The 17,822-nt window shown below is 38.4% G+C and overlaps 1 protein-coding gene and 1 pseudogene across 4 annotated transcripts; both read left to right on the plus strand.

Annotated features, from left to right (window-relative positions):
* LOC106937170 (hornerin-like) overlaps positions 1-7,554 on the plus strand; it is a 28,230-nt pseudogene extending 20,676 nt beyond the window's left edge.
* Positions 7,555-8,381: 827 nt separating this feature from the next.
* Positions 8,382-17,515, plus strand: irf3 (interferon regulatory factor 3). 4 transcript variants are annotated; one of them, XM_015018573.1, is made up of 12 exons: positions 8,382-8,858; positions 10,443-10,480; positions 11,336-11,502; positions 12,585-12,756; positions 12,841-12,908; positions 13,721-13,781; positions 13,854-13,922; positions 14,024-14,278; positions 14,876-14,966; positions 15,562-15,848; positions 15,927-16,045; positions 16,159-17,515. In XM_015018573.1, the coding sequence occupies exons 3-12, from the start codon at positions 11,338-11,340 to the stop codon at positions 16,270-16,272; spliced, it is 1,401 nt and encodes a 466-aa protein (XP_014874059.1). In that variant the 5' UTR covers positions 8,382-8,858; positions 10,443-10,480; positions 11,336-11,337; the 3' UTR covers positions 16,273-17,515. The 4 variants fall into 4 exon arrangements, with proteins under 4 accessions (XP_014874059.1, XP_014874060.1, XP_014874058.1 ...); XM_015018574.1 differs by lacking the exon at positions 10,443-10,480 and having other exon boundaries at positions 8,382-8,814; XM_015018572.1 differs by lacking the exon at positions 10,443-10,480 and having other exon boundaries at positions 8,383-8,858.
* Positions 17,516-17,822: the final 307 nt, after the last annotated feature.

The following is a 17,822-nucleotide window of genomic DNA, read 5'->3' on the forward strand; positions in this document are numbered from 1 at the left end:
TATTCTCATTGTTTTGACTTTATTTTTGTATTATTTTGACTTTATTCTCATGCATGTCTACTATCACAATATGAATTTATTCTGGTAATGCCATGACTTTATTCTCATCCACGTCTGAAATGAGGGATGCTGAGCATCTGGTGAAGTTTTATAAATTAGCAAATTCTGCATTTTTTTAAATTCAGCATTAAAGTGATCATAAACAGCAGGACTTTGAAACAATTGTGCAAATAGACAATTGTCTATTTAGAAGAAAGAACCACAGACTCGTGATCTTGACGACTATAGAAGATTTTTTTCCTCATTAAAACGTAATTTTAAGAGGTTCTTTTGACACATTTGCACTTTAATACTCTGTCAAACAACTTACAGAAGTGATGATTGCAATAATGGCCGCTTTTTGAGAATATTTTCTGTAATTCATAACTTCCTTTATAGAAAAGAAGAGAAAAAAAATTTATTGCATCGGATCTTGTATGAAAATATCTGAGTTTTTGTTTTTGGTCTGTACCGGCCAGCCATAGTGTGCAGTAGGTTGTAAATGTGCGTCTCTGTTTCTGTGACTGAACCGCTGTGCGTCCTGCGTTTGTGCACAGCTGGCTCTGCAGACGGGCCGCGAGCCGCCGCCCATCTGGAGGGTGCAGAAAGCTCTGCTGCAGAAGTTCAGCCCGGAGATCAAAGATGGCCAGAGGCAGTTCTGCGCCACGAGCAACGTGAGTTCTCACCTCCCAACACCCGCTGACCGCCCTGTTTCTGCTTTAACTCTTACACGCTTAGACAAACACATCATCTTATGTTGCTGCCTTTACAAAATTCTGAAAATATGTTTCTGTTCTAGTATCTCGGCTACTTTGGAGATGCTAAGAGACGCTACCAGCGGATATATGTGAAGTTTCTGGAGAACGTTAACAAAAAGGATTATGTGAGGGTTTGCTCCCGGAGGCCTTGGCGGCGATCTGCTCCCGGACTCAGGTAACTTTCCTTCACCTTAACATTCGGTGCACACCTAGCTCTGAACTTTAGCCACGGTAGAATAACATAACATCATCAGCAAATGGAGTAAGTTGCAGAAAATGTTATGGGGAAAAAAAGTGTGACTGAGGAGGAAGCCTTGTGGTACACCACAGGCACCTTCTCAGCTGAAAAGGTTTTTCATTCTAAACTGAATTGTCCTTTTGGGATAAATAAAGTATCTTGAACTTGAAACACCAGTGGGTCCTACAGTGTATTCTCTATATTATTAGAGATCAGCATTTGTTATTTTTCTAATTGGCAATCATTTATTTAGTGCTAGAAGTTAAGCTTCCAGTTATATTTTACCTAACAGGCGACAGTCCCTTCCTAGAATGGCGTCTCCACCTGCCACCCAGGCGCCGCCGCCGCCGCCTCCACCGAGGGCAGCAGAGAAAGACGAGCGCGTGACTCCACCTGTCCATCAAGAACAAAAAGAGAAAACGTCCAAACCCGCAACCACCACAGAACATCAAGTGAAGAAGGAGGCTGCAGCTGCTGTGCCCAAAGCCAAGGAGAAGGAGAAAGAGAAGGAGTCTGAGAAGGAAAGAGAGAGGCTGAAGCGGGTACAGATGCAGCAGGAAAAGGCGGAGAAGCGGATACAGATGCAGCAAGAAAAGGCGGAGAAGCGGATACAGATGCAGCAGGAAAAGGCGGAGAAGAGAGCACAAATACAGCAGGACAAGGCGGAGAAGCGGACGCAGCCTCAACAGGACAAGGCGGAGAAGCGGACGCAGCCTCAACAGGACAAGGCGGAGAAGCGGACGCAGCCTCAACAGGACAAGGCGGAGAAGCGGACGCAGCCTCAACAGGAAAAGGCGGAGAAGCGGGCGCAGCCTCAACAGGAGAGAGCGGAGAAGCGGATACATCCACAGCAGGAGAAAGCGGAGCGGCGAATACAGCAGCAGCAGGAGAAGGTGGAGAAACGCGCCGGAGCTGCTGACCGCGGTCGGGCGAAGGAGGATAAGAAAACCTTGGAGAAGAAGGAGAAGGAGAAGGCCGAGCGACCGCCCAAGTCCAAGTCGACCAAAGTGAAGGCCGAACCTCCACCCAAGAAGAGGAAGAAGTGGCTGAACGTTCCCTCATCCGTACCTTCGTCTTCTGACTCCGACTCCTCTGACGAGGCGGCGAGCGAGAATGAAAGTGAGATATCAGTTGGATTATTACGCCCTGCGTCTTGCTCAGTCTGCTTTTTCCATTTTCCAGCTGTAAACCGTTGCTGTTTCCCCTCTCAGTGCCGGTTAAGGGAGGAGTGGACAACCGGGCCATGAGGGAGATGTTCAGGAGCTACGTGGAGATGCTGGTGAGCACGGCCCTGGACCCAGACATGATCCAAGCTCTGGAAGACACAGACGGTGAGAACGCCTCCGTCTTTCTGATGCACCCATCCGCTTCCTCACTTCTGACACCAACAGAGTATCTGAGGTTTATCAATCAGTCACATCTAATATTATGTGGGATGCACATTTCAGCAACAAGGCATTTCAAAATGCTTTACACAATTACAAGGCCATAGAGCACAGTGAACAATTGAAAGACCACATTTTGCCATTGTTGCACATCAAATTGTTGCTCAATGTTTCATTGATTATGTTTCAAATGCAACATCTCTAACCACTCAGTGTTTCAGCTGTTTTGCAGTTTTCAGGAAGTTTGTTCAGAAAACTAGTATCGGCTGATATCAAGCCGATCAGAGCAAAACGGCTCTGATTTGACTTTAAATGCTTCTATTTATTAAACAGACATAAAATGTTCTGAATTACAAACTTATTTGATAACTGTACCAGTACAGCACACTCACTTACACTATTAGCTTCACAAACTTTGTAAAACATTTAAAAACAACTTTATTTTATTCAGTCTGTGCAAAATAAATATTAAACTAAGAAAAATGACAGGTACACTCCTTCCTCAGACATTTAAAAAACAAACTCAGCCTCTAATGGTTCAGAAAGTTCAGTTAAGATTTCTACATATAATATAAAATAAATAATAAATCACTGAGTAGAAAGCATAGAATTAGAATGAATAGATATTGTGGATCTGATAGCAGATCTGGAATTGAATATCGGGACCAATACAGATATTAATACTGAATTGGTGCATCTCTAGTTTCTCACCGATGAGACTTTCCTGCCTGTGTGTAACGTTCAGGCGGATTTATTTAAATACATTAAGTTGTTTTGCCTTTAAAATAGGAAGTTGGGTCAGGTTGAATAACTGGCACCGCTGCCAAGTGTCAGCTTGCTGGGCCAGCTGAGCAAACTTACTTCAAAGCAGAAGAGGATTAGTCGACTGTTGAGTTTGCATATTCATACCGGCCCTTTAATGAGTTCCTCAAGCTTAAATAAACAAGGTGTGACAGTCTGGAAATGCAGATCCGCAGCCAGAACGAGTCGCTTTACGTTTGGCCCTTGATATTAAAATGACTGGCAGCTGCATGAATGATGAGTAATGGAGACTTTCCTCCCCCTGATTGGCCGGCAGACGAGCTGTACCTGCCCCCGATGAGGAAGATCGACAGCATCCTGAGCGAACAGAAGAGGAGGCTGTTGAGGAAAGTCAGCATGAGTTCCCAGCACCAGGTAATCCGTCCTGCCTGGCAGCTTTCATCAGTTCAGCTTTTTCTTTATTTTGGGCCTTTTCTTGATTTAAATCCTTGAAAATGCTTGTGTGTTTTCAAGGATTGGATGTTGGTGGATTTCTGTGTAAAGTCCTTGAAATTGCATGATATTTAAACTGCAGCGTTTGGCAGCAAAGTGGAATTTAAGGTTTGATTAAAAGCCTACATTTGGAAAATATTACTTATATCTGAAAGCAGGTATTTAAGGATGAGATGCAGGCACATTTTTCTCACTGTCTGAAGTTAAAACTTCTCTTGTTTTAAATCAGTATTTCTAAAAAAAATTTATTTTTCAACTTTTTCAGACCAGTCGGGTTGTGTGTGTGAGACTTTTCAAAGCATGAACATTTGTTATGTTTTAGTTTACCTTTTCCTGCTGTACAATGTATAATACTATCACATTATATTATTAATAAAAGTGATAAATATCATCATATAGTATTGAACTGAAACTGTTTTCCTTTGTTCGTTTGGATAGTTTTTTTTTTCTCTCCAGAGTTTTGCAGAAAATGTTTGAAAACCAAAAAATGCTTGAAAAGTTCATAAATTTTACTGTGGGAAACATTTTACAACCCCTTTTATATGCATGTGACTATTATCTACATGCATCTTATTATTATTAATTTACTTACATCTGTAGTTGTCAGTAAATTTAAATCTGATCGCAATGTTTATTTGATGCAGTAATTTATTTCAAAATAAAATTTGTTTGCATCAAATTGATGTTTTTCTTTTCTTTTTAAAAGTCACTGAAATCACAATCTTTGACTTTTTTTTAATCCAGCTAAATACTAAATAAAAACTTTGAAAAAAAAAAATCAAATCAATCCTTCTACTGTTTAATGTTTCAGTCTTGGTAGCTAAAAAAATCAAAACCATGAAATAAACTACAACTTTTGGCTCCTTCTAAGCAACTTTTCCCCTGTTTTTGTTTGTCAGGATGTTCTGCATGCTTACCCCCAAATGATGACGGACTCTCTGGACACCGTAGTGGTCAGGGTGCGGCTGACCGGCGACGCCTACAACCGAAAGACCCTCAACAGAGTCAAGAAAACCCTGCCTAAACCACAGGTAGTGTCACAGGACATGGATCATTTCATTACCAGACATATAAAAACATTAGATGTTGAAATTAGATATAAAATACTGATATAAAGTCTAGTTTTTGTCCAGTCTTTAGCATAGATTCTAGAAATGTCTTCATGCACCTGCAAAACGTCGACTGCACATCAGTCCGAGAAATCTGTAATTGTTTTAAGTATTTGATAACTATTTGCAGTGAAGTAGAAAACGGTGTTTCTGAATATTTTTCTACTGTCAAAAATTAGAGAAAACATCAAATTAAATGAAAATAAAACTCTTGTGATTGACGCATCTCGACAGGAATAGCTGTAGCGTTGTGTGTGTTTATATATAGACACTGAAACTTTGGTTTGACAGAATTAACATTTGCTCTAAATGGAGAGTAACACCTGCTGCAGGTTTGCAGAACAGCTTCACGTTTTCTCTCTGTCACCCAAAATAATTCAGATTAGCAGAATTAAGTTACGGCAAAAATGTGTGAAAGTGTTGAGGAGGAATCCTGGGAAATTTGGAAACTTCTAGTGGGAGCGCAGCTATCAGTTATACTTCTGTGTTTTTATGTTAATTTAGACAATTTATTTGTAAATTTTAAGAAAAAAATTGTATTGTGCTCATATCTTTTTCACCTTTTGCTGCCTTCCACTATAAAATTTCAGTATATTTTATTGAGGTTTAATTTGTAATTGTTTAAGTAATGAGGAAAACACCTGATTTTTGATGTATTTTTGCTGGTTAAAATCTGTGACATATGTTTTTTTATTGTTTTTAATTGCCTATTTTTGGGCAAAACATTTTTGCTGTAAAAGAAAGAAAACTAACTCTGCACATCCCTCTGTGTAACACGGTGGTGGCAGCATGATGGTGAGGATGGAGCATATTTCAAACATGTTGGAGGAGCAGAGGACTGCGCATCACCATCCTCAGCTTTATTGGACGATAAACTATCCTAGAAATTAATGCGATAAACTAATATTTTTGTGTAATATAATGATAATGACATGATAATCCAAATATTCCCTGTCAACAATCAATAATTTCTAAACTATGGAACTGGAATATCTAAAAAACAAAATAATAAATAAAATGGAGAATAAAAACCAAATGCAACCAAAAATATTATTAGGCTCAGATGATAATTAGGCAGAATTGTTTTGTGATTTTTGAGCTTATTTTGATTTATCATGCAATTAATTGATTTATTTCAAACATTCAGTCAGAGATTGAATGTTTGAATAATTTTTCTTTAATTTTCCAATAACTCCTGCTTCGTTTCTTCCTTCAGGACCTTAAGCTGTCGTCTGAGACGTACCGGATATACAGTCTCTACCACTCCCTGCATCACTATAAGTACCACACCTTCCTGCAGTGCAAGAAAGAGGTCAGTTACGCGTCCAGACTCCTCATTTTTTAGGATTTCTGCGTTTTTGGCGTGCTGAAGGCTTTGCGTTTGGCTCAGAGCTGCCTGTGTTTGCGTTTGCAGACCAACACCATCGAGCAGGCGGCCGAGGATCCGGGCCAAGAGGAAGTGGTGCAGCAGTGCATGGCCAACCAGAGCTGGCTGGACACTCTCTTCAGCTCCTTCATCGAGCTGCTCACACTCAGCACCAAAGCCTGAGTCCGCCTCAAGAGGAGACACACAGAGCTAACTTTAAAAAAAAATGGAAAAAAAGAAATAATAAATAAATGAAATGAGAATCTGGAGGAAAAGCCCAGATGAATCCCGCTGTACAGCCCCCAGACCCTCTTTGAAAATCTCTTCAGATCCGAGCAGGAAGTTTTCCAGGCCCTCGACGAACACAAGAGGGCCTGTTGACCCGACCTCGGACGCTGGCCTGTTTTTATTTTGTCTTGTTGTTGACCAATCACTAAAGAAATGTCTTACTTTGTGAGAGTGGGACCCTTCTGGAAGAAAGGAGAGGAGGAACCGGATCGTTGTTTAAAACAAAAAAAAAAGAAAAAAAAGATGGAGAGAGAAACCAGGAGGAGCCGGAAAACCAAGTCGACGGAGGAGAGTCACTGACGTCTTGTTAACTGTGTGTCATAAAAAGACAATAGTTCAAAGAGAAACTATTACTGCTTAGTTTTTACATAAATTATTTTTTTGAAAAGACTAACATCAGCTGTCGGCTTTTGAGAAGAGAGGAAGGCGGCGGGAGTGCTTTGTGCTTTTTGAGCAGCGCGATCGCGGATAGCGGCGTGAGAGGTGTTGGGGGGCGCTCTCTGGTCGTCATGAGCTTACGTGGACGGGCAGCACCAGTCGGCCGTGTGGTAATATATGAACGCATTTTTATTATTTATATGAGGAGGTTTTTAACTTAAAAACTCTGACACGCGCTGGTTTGCTGCCCCAGACGATTTAAATAGCTTTTTATTTTCCACAGGATCAGTATACAATCATAACCCACATATCCGAGTCGTCTTCCCCTCTATACAGAAGAACAGGCGTCGAGACAGAACTATTGTATCAAATACAGTGGGTGTAAAATTGAAAAAAATTAGGAAAAAAAAAAAGAAAAAAGAATGGTAACATTTATTTGAAACTTAACATTGTTGTGCTTCAGTTCAATCATCAGTCATGCAGGTGCAAAGAAAAGAACTATCCCTTTCCCGTGTGGGAAGGAGGAGTATAAATAAGTAATATTTAAAGAGGAAATAGTCATTTCATTTTTATCATTTTGATGTCTGTGCATACTATGACTTATTTTGAAAACAATCTGATTTTCCATAAAAAAGGAAAAAAAAGATGTGTAAATACTGTACAGTTCTTGATGAAACTCTTTGTCCTTCTGTACATTAACTCTCCTGTATTTGAAAAACAAATAAAATCTACAAAGAACAAATGGTTTCATTTCCTCCAGCTCAATGTCGAGGCTCAGGGGAAATGTTTCCCACATCTCGTCACATTCCATTGTGAGCTAGAGATAAATTATTTCTAAATTCTTTCCAATTAAAATATTAAAGATGGCTGCATCATGCTGTGTGTTGGTTAAAGATGGAGATAAATCCTGTAAGAAAACTGTTAGAAGCTGGAAAATGGCTGAAACTTGGGCAGAGGTTTGCATTCTGCAGGAAATTAACCCTAAACGTACCGCCGTTGCGACAACTGAATGGTTTAAATGAAAGGATATTTATGCGCTAGAGTGGCATAGTCAAAGTACAGACTTGAGCCAAATTGAGAAAATATAAAATGACTCACAGCTGCTCTACCCATCAAATCTGACAGAGCTTGAACTGATGAAGAAGAATTTGCCAGTACTCAGGATGTTTGAATACAAATGCACACCACACTTTTCAGATTTTTTATTACAGAAATTGAAAAACTCTACCTTGTGTAGATCTGTCGCACAAAAAATCTTGATAAATTTAATCGTTTAGTTTTTATGTAACAAAGTGAGGGTGAAAAGCTTGAAGGGTGTGAATACATTTACTAAGCATGGTATGTCAGAGTGCATTTTTCAGATAATCAACAAGTCATGCAACAAGTCAGCTGAAATCTTGCAGAATAAATTTGGCATTTCTTTAATGTAAAAACAGTGAATGTACAAAAAAAAAGGATCATAGAATCCAGTTTAGAACATTTATCGATGTAACACTTGATAAAAGTAAGCTAGATAAATATTTTACAGCTACATTTGAACGTAAAACAAATTTATACTAATTCACTCAATATCTAAAACCGCTTATACTTGTGTGGAAGTGCTATATGTTCTGCAGAAATAACGCAATTTGACAAATAAATCACTTTAATACTGTTAAATCTTCGTACTTCAAAGTGCATAACGCTGGTACTCAGAAGTAGGCACCAGCCTCGTGAGTGTTTGTAGGCACGGCTTGCCTGGGCAAGCGTGGCTCGACGTGCTGACGTCACATCAGGAAAACGAAACAAACAGACGGAGTTTCCCGAGAAGTGAGAAGCTCCGAAAGTCAGAAATCAGGAGGTGTCAGCTTTTTAAGAAAGCCGCATCTCGGATTGGAGGGCAGCTGGTCGCCGTCCCCCGCCGTGTCTCCACCTCTGAGCTGGTTTTTCTCTCTTCGGGTTCCGAAAACGACCACTGGACCGACCTGAGCCGAACGAACCGAACCTGCATCACTAAAAGGTACGAGAGGATCAATTATTCTGTTATTGTGGCGAAAGATAAAGGTAGTACACATACAATACATTTAAAAAGACTGAATATTATTGAAAAGTTTATGTATGTCAGTAACTCTATTTGCAAAGTGAAGCAGATTTTACAGATTAAATACATCCAGAATGATGTTGTCAAGCATTTATTTCTGTTCATGTTGATGTTTTTCTGCTAAGCACTACTGAAAACAGCATTTAACTTTCTAATATTACAGCACAGCAAGAACATTTTAATATAGAAATTAGGCTTAATGAAAAGTGTATTATCACCTGCTTATTGTTTTTTTAATTTCTGCTAAACCTCATCAGCATGCATAAGATATTATTATGCATTTTTCACTATTTATCATTATCTGACGTGCATATTTTAAGTATTTTAATTCTATATCAGCTTTATTATCATAATACGTGATGCAACTATTACACTTTTGCTGGCTTCAGTCAGTTTCCTCTTCCTTAGTTGTAATATTTACCAAATATCTCAACTACTTGTTTTTTTTTTCATGAAATTTCTGATATTTTAGAGGAAGTGGGGAGAAAAGCAGCTACATGGATTCACTTTCGAGACTTTATTTAAAGAAGGATTTAATATAACCTCTTCTTAATTTGTAACTTATTATAACCTTTATTTACCAAGGACAAATGCCGCATTAAACTATTTTATGAAATAAATGCTTGCATGATTTTTTAATGTGTTAAAGTAACAATTTTCCATATATTAAGTATTATATGTATTCATGATTGTACAAGCTAATAAAGTGTGTGAAAAAAATCTTGTATCAGGATTTATTATTAGAATATACAGTTCTGGAAAATATTAAGAGACCAATTAAAATAATCAGTTCTCTGATTTTACTGTTTATGTTTGAGTAAAAATGAATGTTGTCCTTTTATTCTATGAACTACTGACAACACGAAAATTTAGTATTTATTTGCAGAAAATGAGAAACGGTGAAAATAACAAAAAGATGCAGAGCCTCAAATAATGCAAAGAAAACAAGTTCATATTCATTTAGAAACAACAACACTAATGTTTAACTCAGAAATCAGTATTTGGTGGAAAACCCAGGAGGTTTTCAGTGGGCTCTTCATTTTTCCCAGAGCAACCCAGTTAATATTTGGCCTGAACTTTGCTTTGCTGCAATTTAATGTTAGTTTCTGTTTTCTGTTATTCTTGTAAAACGCAATCGAGATCTTGAAGTTTGTTAACAGAAATGAAACAGAAACTGTTTTATGTTTCTTATTTTTTGTATCAAACAAAACACTCAATATCAAATGTTTGTACTTGAGTTTTCTCTTATCTGTTATTTTTTTTCCTGATATAAAATGCAACTCACTCTGACAATGAGAAAATATCAACAAATCCACCTTCAAAAATAATTTGTTGAAAAGATAATCACATTTGACAATTTTTATATGTATATTTAACTTTTTAAAATGTTTATTTAGTAAAACATTATTTGCTATTTAAATATCAGACAGATACCCATTTCCTTCTGATATTTTATGAAGGTGATGCTTTCAAATAAGAAAGGTGTTTATCGATGAGGAAAATTCAGAAATTGGCAACAAAAAGAAAGATTTGCCACTTTGCCCCAGGAACAGTGAGGAAGAGGAGGAGGAAGATGGTTATTGAGGTAAATAAATCTCAGGAACGACTAACGAACTTTGAATGCATCTCTACCAAGTCATGCGAGTTGCCATGGATGTGCTTCTTCCTGTCATTAGATGACAAACTTATGCTAATGCGCTACTAGCTAATGTAGCTAATTTTAGCGCTTTAGCACTTTTACTAACTCTGAAAACACGTAGCACACATACCTTCCTCTAAATGAATCTCCCAGATAAATTCTGAAGCATTAATTTACTTGGTAATCGACTGTTAAGTACACATTTGTATTCATGCTCTTATTGTGAAGAGGATGAAGACTGTTTATACCGCAGTTCTACTTCCTCTCCATGTGTTTGCTCTTTTTGCCCCAATAAATTGAGTAACTTTAAAGCAAGAAACATAAAGGGACAACATAAACCACAGACACAGAAGGCATTTATATGTATGTAAATTAGCATTTCAAAATGAAATTGGTGCTCGAGGGTTGTAGTCTTTAAAAGAGATATACTTTAAATTGAAGTTAATGCTTTAGCATTTGCTTCCACTAAACTGTGTTGGTGTAGCGCTTTATTGTTAGCAGAACTAATGTTTATAATTAGTGTTCTAGGAATAGCACAACTAGCTTTTTAGTTAGCAGAGCCCACCACTGGTTGACAGTTAAGATCCGCTCTTATTGAGGGTGTTTTTAGGACCAGAATAGTTCAGGGATCACTTTAACATTGGATAAATTCCCTATAATCTGTGTGCGATTCACACAAGAAAAAATCTGGATGACTGTGGCACTTAGATTTCGAAGAAGATATGTGTTTTCTAAAAGTTTGATTTCAGATTCTGTAAAGCTGCCTGGTGTTGACAGCATCTGTTTCTTTTGGTTTTACAGAAATGGCTCATTCAAAACCACTGCTGATCCCATGGCTCAAGTCCAGCATCGACAGTAAGAGGTATCCAGGCGTCCATTGGACCAACCCTGAGCAAACCGAGTTCTGCATCCCATGGAAGCACGCGCTGAGGCAGGACTCCTCCAATGAGGATGTTCTCATCTTTAAGGTCATTAAAAACTAGTTATTTTCTCCTACTGTACGACCTTTACCAGTGCAAGCAGCTTTTCTTCAGAAGTTACCTAATCAGAAAATAGAGAGTAGCTGTGTGTATTTTAATATATAAAACATCTTTTTTATACCATCTCTACTGTAAAGCACAGTAGTGGCTGCGTGATGCTGTGGGGATGATTTTCTTTATCAAAAATCCTGTTGGCGGCTGTAAAACACTCCAACAAATTAATAAAAGGAGGCATAAAATAATACATTTCTGTCAGAAATTCACAGATTCAGTGAGTAAAAATGTGTTTATTACGTTAAACGTTATCCACCTTATGCAAAACATCAATTAATTCATGGCAGTTGCATTATTAGACCATGACAGTTGTATTTAAACTTAATTTTAAAATACAAACATGGAGTAGAGAAGCCAAAATAAGTTAAAAGACTAATGTTAGCCGAAATGATACTATTATTATGTAGGCTTATAAACATAATAAAGGTTGCATTGAACTACGAAAGTTAACCTGAGGTTTTAAGTAACAAAATAGATTAAATGCTAATGTTAGCTTAAATGCTATCATGTGTCATGTTGGTTTACACTATCAATCATATTGAGTAGCATTAACTTAATCTATTCAATTAGTTATTTAATTAAATGCAAAGTAAAAACTAAGGCATGTTTTATATAGTACTAAACCTAATTTATTGTAAAATATAAGTCAAAATTAGCTAAAAGGCTAAAGTTAGCTTCATGCTGTCATGATTATGTAGGCTTACAGGCCTGGTAGTATTGAACTGATTTAATGTTAACCATCTTTAACTCAGTCCATTCAGTAAGTTAACTTTAGCTTTTAAGTAAAAAATTAGCTCAAATGCTATCATTAGCATGTTGTTTTACACTAATATGCTAAGTAACATTAACTTAATTCATTCAGTGAGTTATTTTTATAGATATAGTCCTTTCTCTGGCTCTCCATCAATTTGGCTGAAAATCATTGACTGCTTACCTTCCATCTTAAACCCAACTCATGCTACAATGGAGATAAATGACAAGATGTAAAAATGTCTGTTTTGTTGCTCCCCCTGCAGGCCTGGGCGGAGGTGAGCGGGAACGGCCGGGCTCAGGGAGACCCCTCCGTCTGGAAGAGGAACTTCCGCAGCGCCCTGAGAGCGAAGGGCTTCAAAATGGTGTCCGACAACAAGAACGACGCCGCCAACCCACATAAGGTCTACCGCTGGCCGGAGGAGTCGGCGTCAGGAGGTGAGGGGTCAAGATCCAAATGTTCCTGATGATTATAAAACTTAAAACTGTAACAATCTGTTTACTTTTCTTTACCATCAAAAGCCCCATCGTCTTCTAGATCCCAGGAGCAAGAAGACGCCAATGTTCTGAACGGCTACAATCCCCAGGGGGTACGCAATGATGCAATGTGTGTGTGTGTGTGTGTGTGTGTGTGTGTGTGTGTGTGTGTGTGTGTGTGTGTGTGTGGACTTTGAATTTTAACACACAAGGACATAAGAGACCACAACATGGAAAGAAAAAGTGAAAAAAAAAGTCAAATAATCATCACTAGATTGAAGTACGGATTGCTTGTAGGTCATGTTGTTTTTTTGCAATAGTTAAAGTTATAAGAGTACATAAATCAATAAAGAATAAAATAAATACACAATCAGACATAAAACTAATTTCATTCATTTTATTTTATTCACTCAGTAATAAATATGAACAGTTCATCTAACTAATATAAATCGTGAATGAAAAGAAGCCGAAAGAAGCATAAACTCCATTCATATGAAAAGAAAATCAGCTTTCAGATCAGAAGATGTTCCAACAAAACATCAGCTCATTTAGTCCCATATAGCTTCATCATCATAATTTTCTCATTTCTTTTAAATGCAGAAAAAGATTTATATTTTATCTCACTGTCAAAATAATCCCTTTAACTGAAATGCCTTTCTGAATTAAATTTTCAGTTTGTTTTAAGTTGTATTTCTCTTTCTCCACATCTGTTTTGCATAGTGTTTGCTAAAATTGTCTTTGTACATACATTTTAAATTATTGAATACAAGACCTTAAATAATGACGTGAACATTTATATTTGGATTTTAAATGTTCGATTACCGTCTCAGATTTCTGTTCATATCCTAGTTTTTCGTGATGCATGAATTAATGATTAGTTGCAGCAAAATGACTGAATTTATTGAGATATTTCTGTGATTTTTAGAGTGGGGTTGTGCCATTCTTTACTGGACCTATTTATAACCCAGAGGACATTCTGATCGCAGGTAAACAAGGAGCTTTTATTCTGATTCACCCATCACTGTCTGATTTTATTAAAGCACATTAGTCTCCGTCAGCAGAAAGCCCAGGCAGCCAGGATATCCTCCAGGAGTGTCTGAGAGGACTGAACATCAGCCCTGGAGCAGGTAGTCTCCTCATCTCTGCAGCAGAAAACAAACCAGCGGTACTTTCCCCGCAAAAAAAAAAAAAAAAAACACTTTCCCATTTTCACCCAACTTTTCCACAGAGGGCACCACAGGCTTTCAGCCTCCTACTGAGCAACAGCAGCTGCAGAATCAGCTCGTGATTGGTGCGCACCCGTTGCCCGGGCAACAGCAGGATCCAGTGATGTTTGAGGGTGCAGCCCGTGAAACTGGGTTGCCAGAGCAACCGGCACGTCCAGCAGGGGGGGGAGCGGCGGAGGGGGGGAGCTACGGCGACGGGCAGCAGGCAGCGCAGTTCCTAGAAACGGTGAACCAGACCAGAGATGGAGATCATTTCAGTGAGTCACTCACTCTCACAGGAAATATTCCTGAAAAAAAACGACACGAAGCAAGAAAAACGACCAGAAGTTTACATACATGCACATCATGGAGGTTTCTGGGGAAATTCAGCTTCCTGTTTCTGATAACAGAGTTTGTACAGGTGCCAGAAATCCTTAGAAATGCTTTAATTTCAATTTAAGTACTTGATTCTGTGCAAACTTCTTAATATTAAAACTGCACAGATTTGTAATAAAGTGCAACCTCTTTCTTTCTCTCTTTCTCTTTCTCTCTCTTTCTCTCTTTCTTTCTCTCTCTCTCTTTCTCTCTCTCTGTGTCGCTCTCCATATATATATTAATTAATTTTACATCAGAGTACATGATACATGTTACGGTACGTTACATTAGTGGAAAAACACAAAACAAATGAAACAAAAAAAAAGGTATAACAAGGAAAGAAACAGTTTAGTAATTGTTTTTATATATTAACAACATAACTGAGATAATCCTAAGAATATTTGGTTATTTATTTGGATTTAGACACAAAACAGTCAGAATTCTAATTGACTAATTTAGTTTATTTTTTTGCTGTAATTCTTCTCTTTGTGCGTCTCCAGAGACTCATTTCAGGGTGGCTGTGTTCTACAGAGGGGTGAAGGTTTCTGAGCAGGAGGTTCCCAACGAAGCTGGACTTCGCTTAGTTTACAGGTATCAAGAAGGAGACAATGTTTGAGTTGCTCAATGTTCCAACACGAATCAGGAAAACATGCAGGAAAATTTCAGTCAAACCTTGACGCTCCTTTACATTCACTCAGAAATAACCCTTCATTTATAAAAGTCAGAATTCTGACTTTTAATCTCAGAAGATCAAAGGTCATCAGGCACTGCCCATCACCTAGCAACCGAAGTGGAGCTCCATTGCGTTTGGTCACTGTGTTTTTTAAAATGGCTGCTGGAACAGACGAGTGTTTTGTTGTTGACTTAGCATCCAGAAACCACTTGCTGATTGTGCAGGAGGCTCTACTAAAGCTTTTCAAAGATGTATGGTCGTATAATGGTTCATCTGATTGCAGCTATTTTCACTTGTGAGTGTAAACGTTGACTTCAGGCCAGCAGCAACTTATTTGGATTTAAAGTGACAAAACGCCCTAAAACAACTCAAAATAGGCAGAACTGAGCAGACTGAAATCTCCTCACCTAAGAATGATTTTGCGTCACCCACAGATCTATGCTAACCTGTTCTCAGAAGCGCTACAGGTCACCTTCACCCCACTCTTCTTCTTCCGTCTCATCATCACGTCAGGCCTGATGTAAACGATGCAGTTTTGGATCATGAGACGGGCCTCTGCATCGTCTCTCTGCCGCGCCCGGTTGGCATCCTGGATCAAATCCAAGCCTCTCTGACCCAAAGGATCCTGGACAGCCTGGGCAGCCTGGATGTGGGCATGTCGCAGCACGTGATCTACGGCCAGCGGCGCGGCGACGTCAAAGCCTACTGGAGCTTCTCCAAGTTTGACAGCAGCATGCAGCCGCGCGAGATTTCTAAACTGAATCCTGAACCTCTTTACCAGGTGAAGGACTTCATCCGAGGTGCGTACGGAAACGTCTGCCTTTAAGGGAGCCTGTGTGTGACTAGATATGCAGCATGTTATCTGTTATTTCCTGTAGGATTAATGGACTTTTTTGATGGGAAGGAATCCCCAGCGTCCTCCATGTTCTTCTGTCTCGGGGAAAAGTGGCCTGACCCGGAAAACAAGCCTTGGGAGAAAAAACTCATCATGGTGGAGGTGAAGGAAGGCTTTCATTTTAAATGACTGAATGGAAAACAGAGAAAACTGAACGTAAATCCTTTCAGTTGTCAGGATCATGAGTTTGACTCGTCTCCTTTCTTCTCTCTCAGGTGGTTCCCACTTCAATGGAGCTTCTGAAGAACGCAGCTGTTGAATGTGGCGCCTCCTCCCTGCGGTCTGTGGAACTGCAGATGTCACTGGAGGAAATGATGGATCTTTACTGATGAGTTTGTTTTTGTCCCTCTTTCAATGTGAGGACATCTCAGTTTATTATGTTTTTATTTGACGCCAAACAGATCCTGCAGAAATAATCACCACATTGTCGCTGCGTTAGCTGGGACTGAACAAAGTAATGCACGTGACTATAAATATGTTTGTTTTTCTCCTTTATCTTTGGATTTCGATACACAAAATGAATAATTTGTAAAACTTATTTGAGTCCCTTCAAAAATATGGTAGTTTTAAAATAATTTCTTGCAATGAAAACATCCACCACAGATTCTAATTCACTCGTTGGTGATTATATTGTCCTGATTATGATCTTATTTACTGCAGAAAATAATAAATGTTTTCATCTGAGTTTAGTCTTCATCTGGACCCATTTGTTCTTGTTTCTTGTTTTAATTTTTTAAACTACGGATTAACTGTTTTCCCTTTTCTTATGTCATTTCTTGTTTCACATCTGCATTTATTAAATGCCATGTTCTTCTATTTTTCCCATTTTGAATTGTCATATGATGTTTCAACATGATGGAAACAGGATGTCATGAATAACTAATAAAAAATTTACAGATTGTCTTTTTAACCCATAAGAACGGTTTAGAAAATGCTTCATTACTGTCCATTTGAATTTACTGTGAAATTTAACTAATTTAGGCTTTAGGCCACTAGGGGGCAGGACATTTCTAATATTAGCCTTGCTGTGTGCTGAATATGCATCAACAGGCAACAGTGGTACATTTGACGATTGTTCTTTTATTTCAATGTGGGATTGTGCTACTGCAAAAAAATGTGAATTTGTCTCAGTTTGTTTTCAAAACATGCTGCAGTTTTATATTCATCTGTGCTCCATGATGTCCTGTTACATTAAATAATTGCTGCAAGCTGTAAACTTAATCTCATGTTTGTAATCTTGGCTGATCAAGAAATACTGGATAACTTTAGAAAGGGCCATCTTTTTAATACACAGAGAACAAACTGCAATAAAACACTGATGTCATAATCACAACGAAACTGATTTCTTCTCAGGAACTACAACACAAATAAGAAGTGAAATCTGAAGTCAGACCAATGTGAAAGGTGCTCTACATCTTGTTTCTTTAAATCCTCTTTATCCATCCGTCACTGACAAACAATTTCATCTTTTGTCCTCTGTTGTTCCAATCAGAGCATCCCATTCCTGTACCGACCAAACTGGAGAAATTAAATGTTTACAAAACCAAATCAATAAAGTGGATTCATGAGGTTGTCGTGTTTCAGTCGTCTTTGTCTGATTCTGCCTCGTTTTCCGACTCGGACTTTGCTTCCTCCAGACCCGCCATCGGGACCAGCTTCCCCTCTTCATCCATTCCCATCGGCTGGATGATGTTTTCTCTGCAAACAGCAGATCAACACGCGGATAAATCATGTAGAGGAAATGGCGGTTATGCTTTGTTTTCTTTCAGGAGATAAAAAAGCTTCACAGCCCAAAGAGCTTGAGATCAATTAAATTTGTCAAGCTTTATAAAGCGCCATTTACTTAAAAATACGATATAAATGTGTTTCTTTTATTGTG

Source organism: Poecilia latipinna, unplaced genomic scaffold (genome assembly GCF_001443285.1).
Source record: "Poecilia latipinna isolate Pla-1442-1.1 unplaced genomic scaffold, P_latipinna-1.0 Scaffold2289, whole genome shotgun sequence".
Classification (NCBI taxonomy): domain Eukaryota; kingdom Metazoa; phylum Chordata; class Actinopteri; order Cyprinodontiformes; family Poeciliidae; genus Poecilia; species Poecilia latipinna.

Bases quoted from the DNA above. Each gene is read 5' to 3' on its own strand.
- irf3 (XM_015018573.1), top strand. From the start codon at position 11,338: ATGGCTCATTCAAAACCACTGCTGATCCCATGGCTCAAGTCCAGCATC. The intron at 11,503-12,584 runs GTCATTAAAAAC...CTCCCCCTGCAG, and splicing joins AGGATGTTCTCATCTTTAAG to GCCTGGGCGGAGGTGAGCGG. The intron at 12,909-13,720 runs GTACGCAATGAT...TGTGATTTTTAG, and splicing joins ACGGCTACAATCCCCAGGGG to AGTGGGGTTGTGCCATTCTT.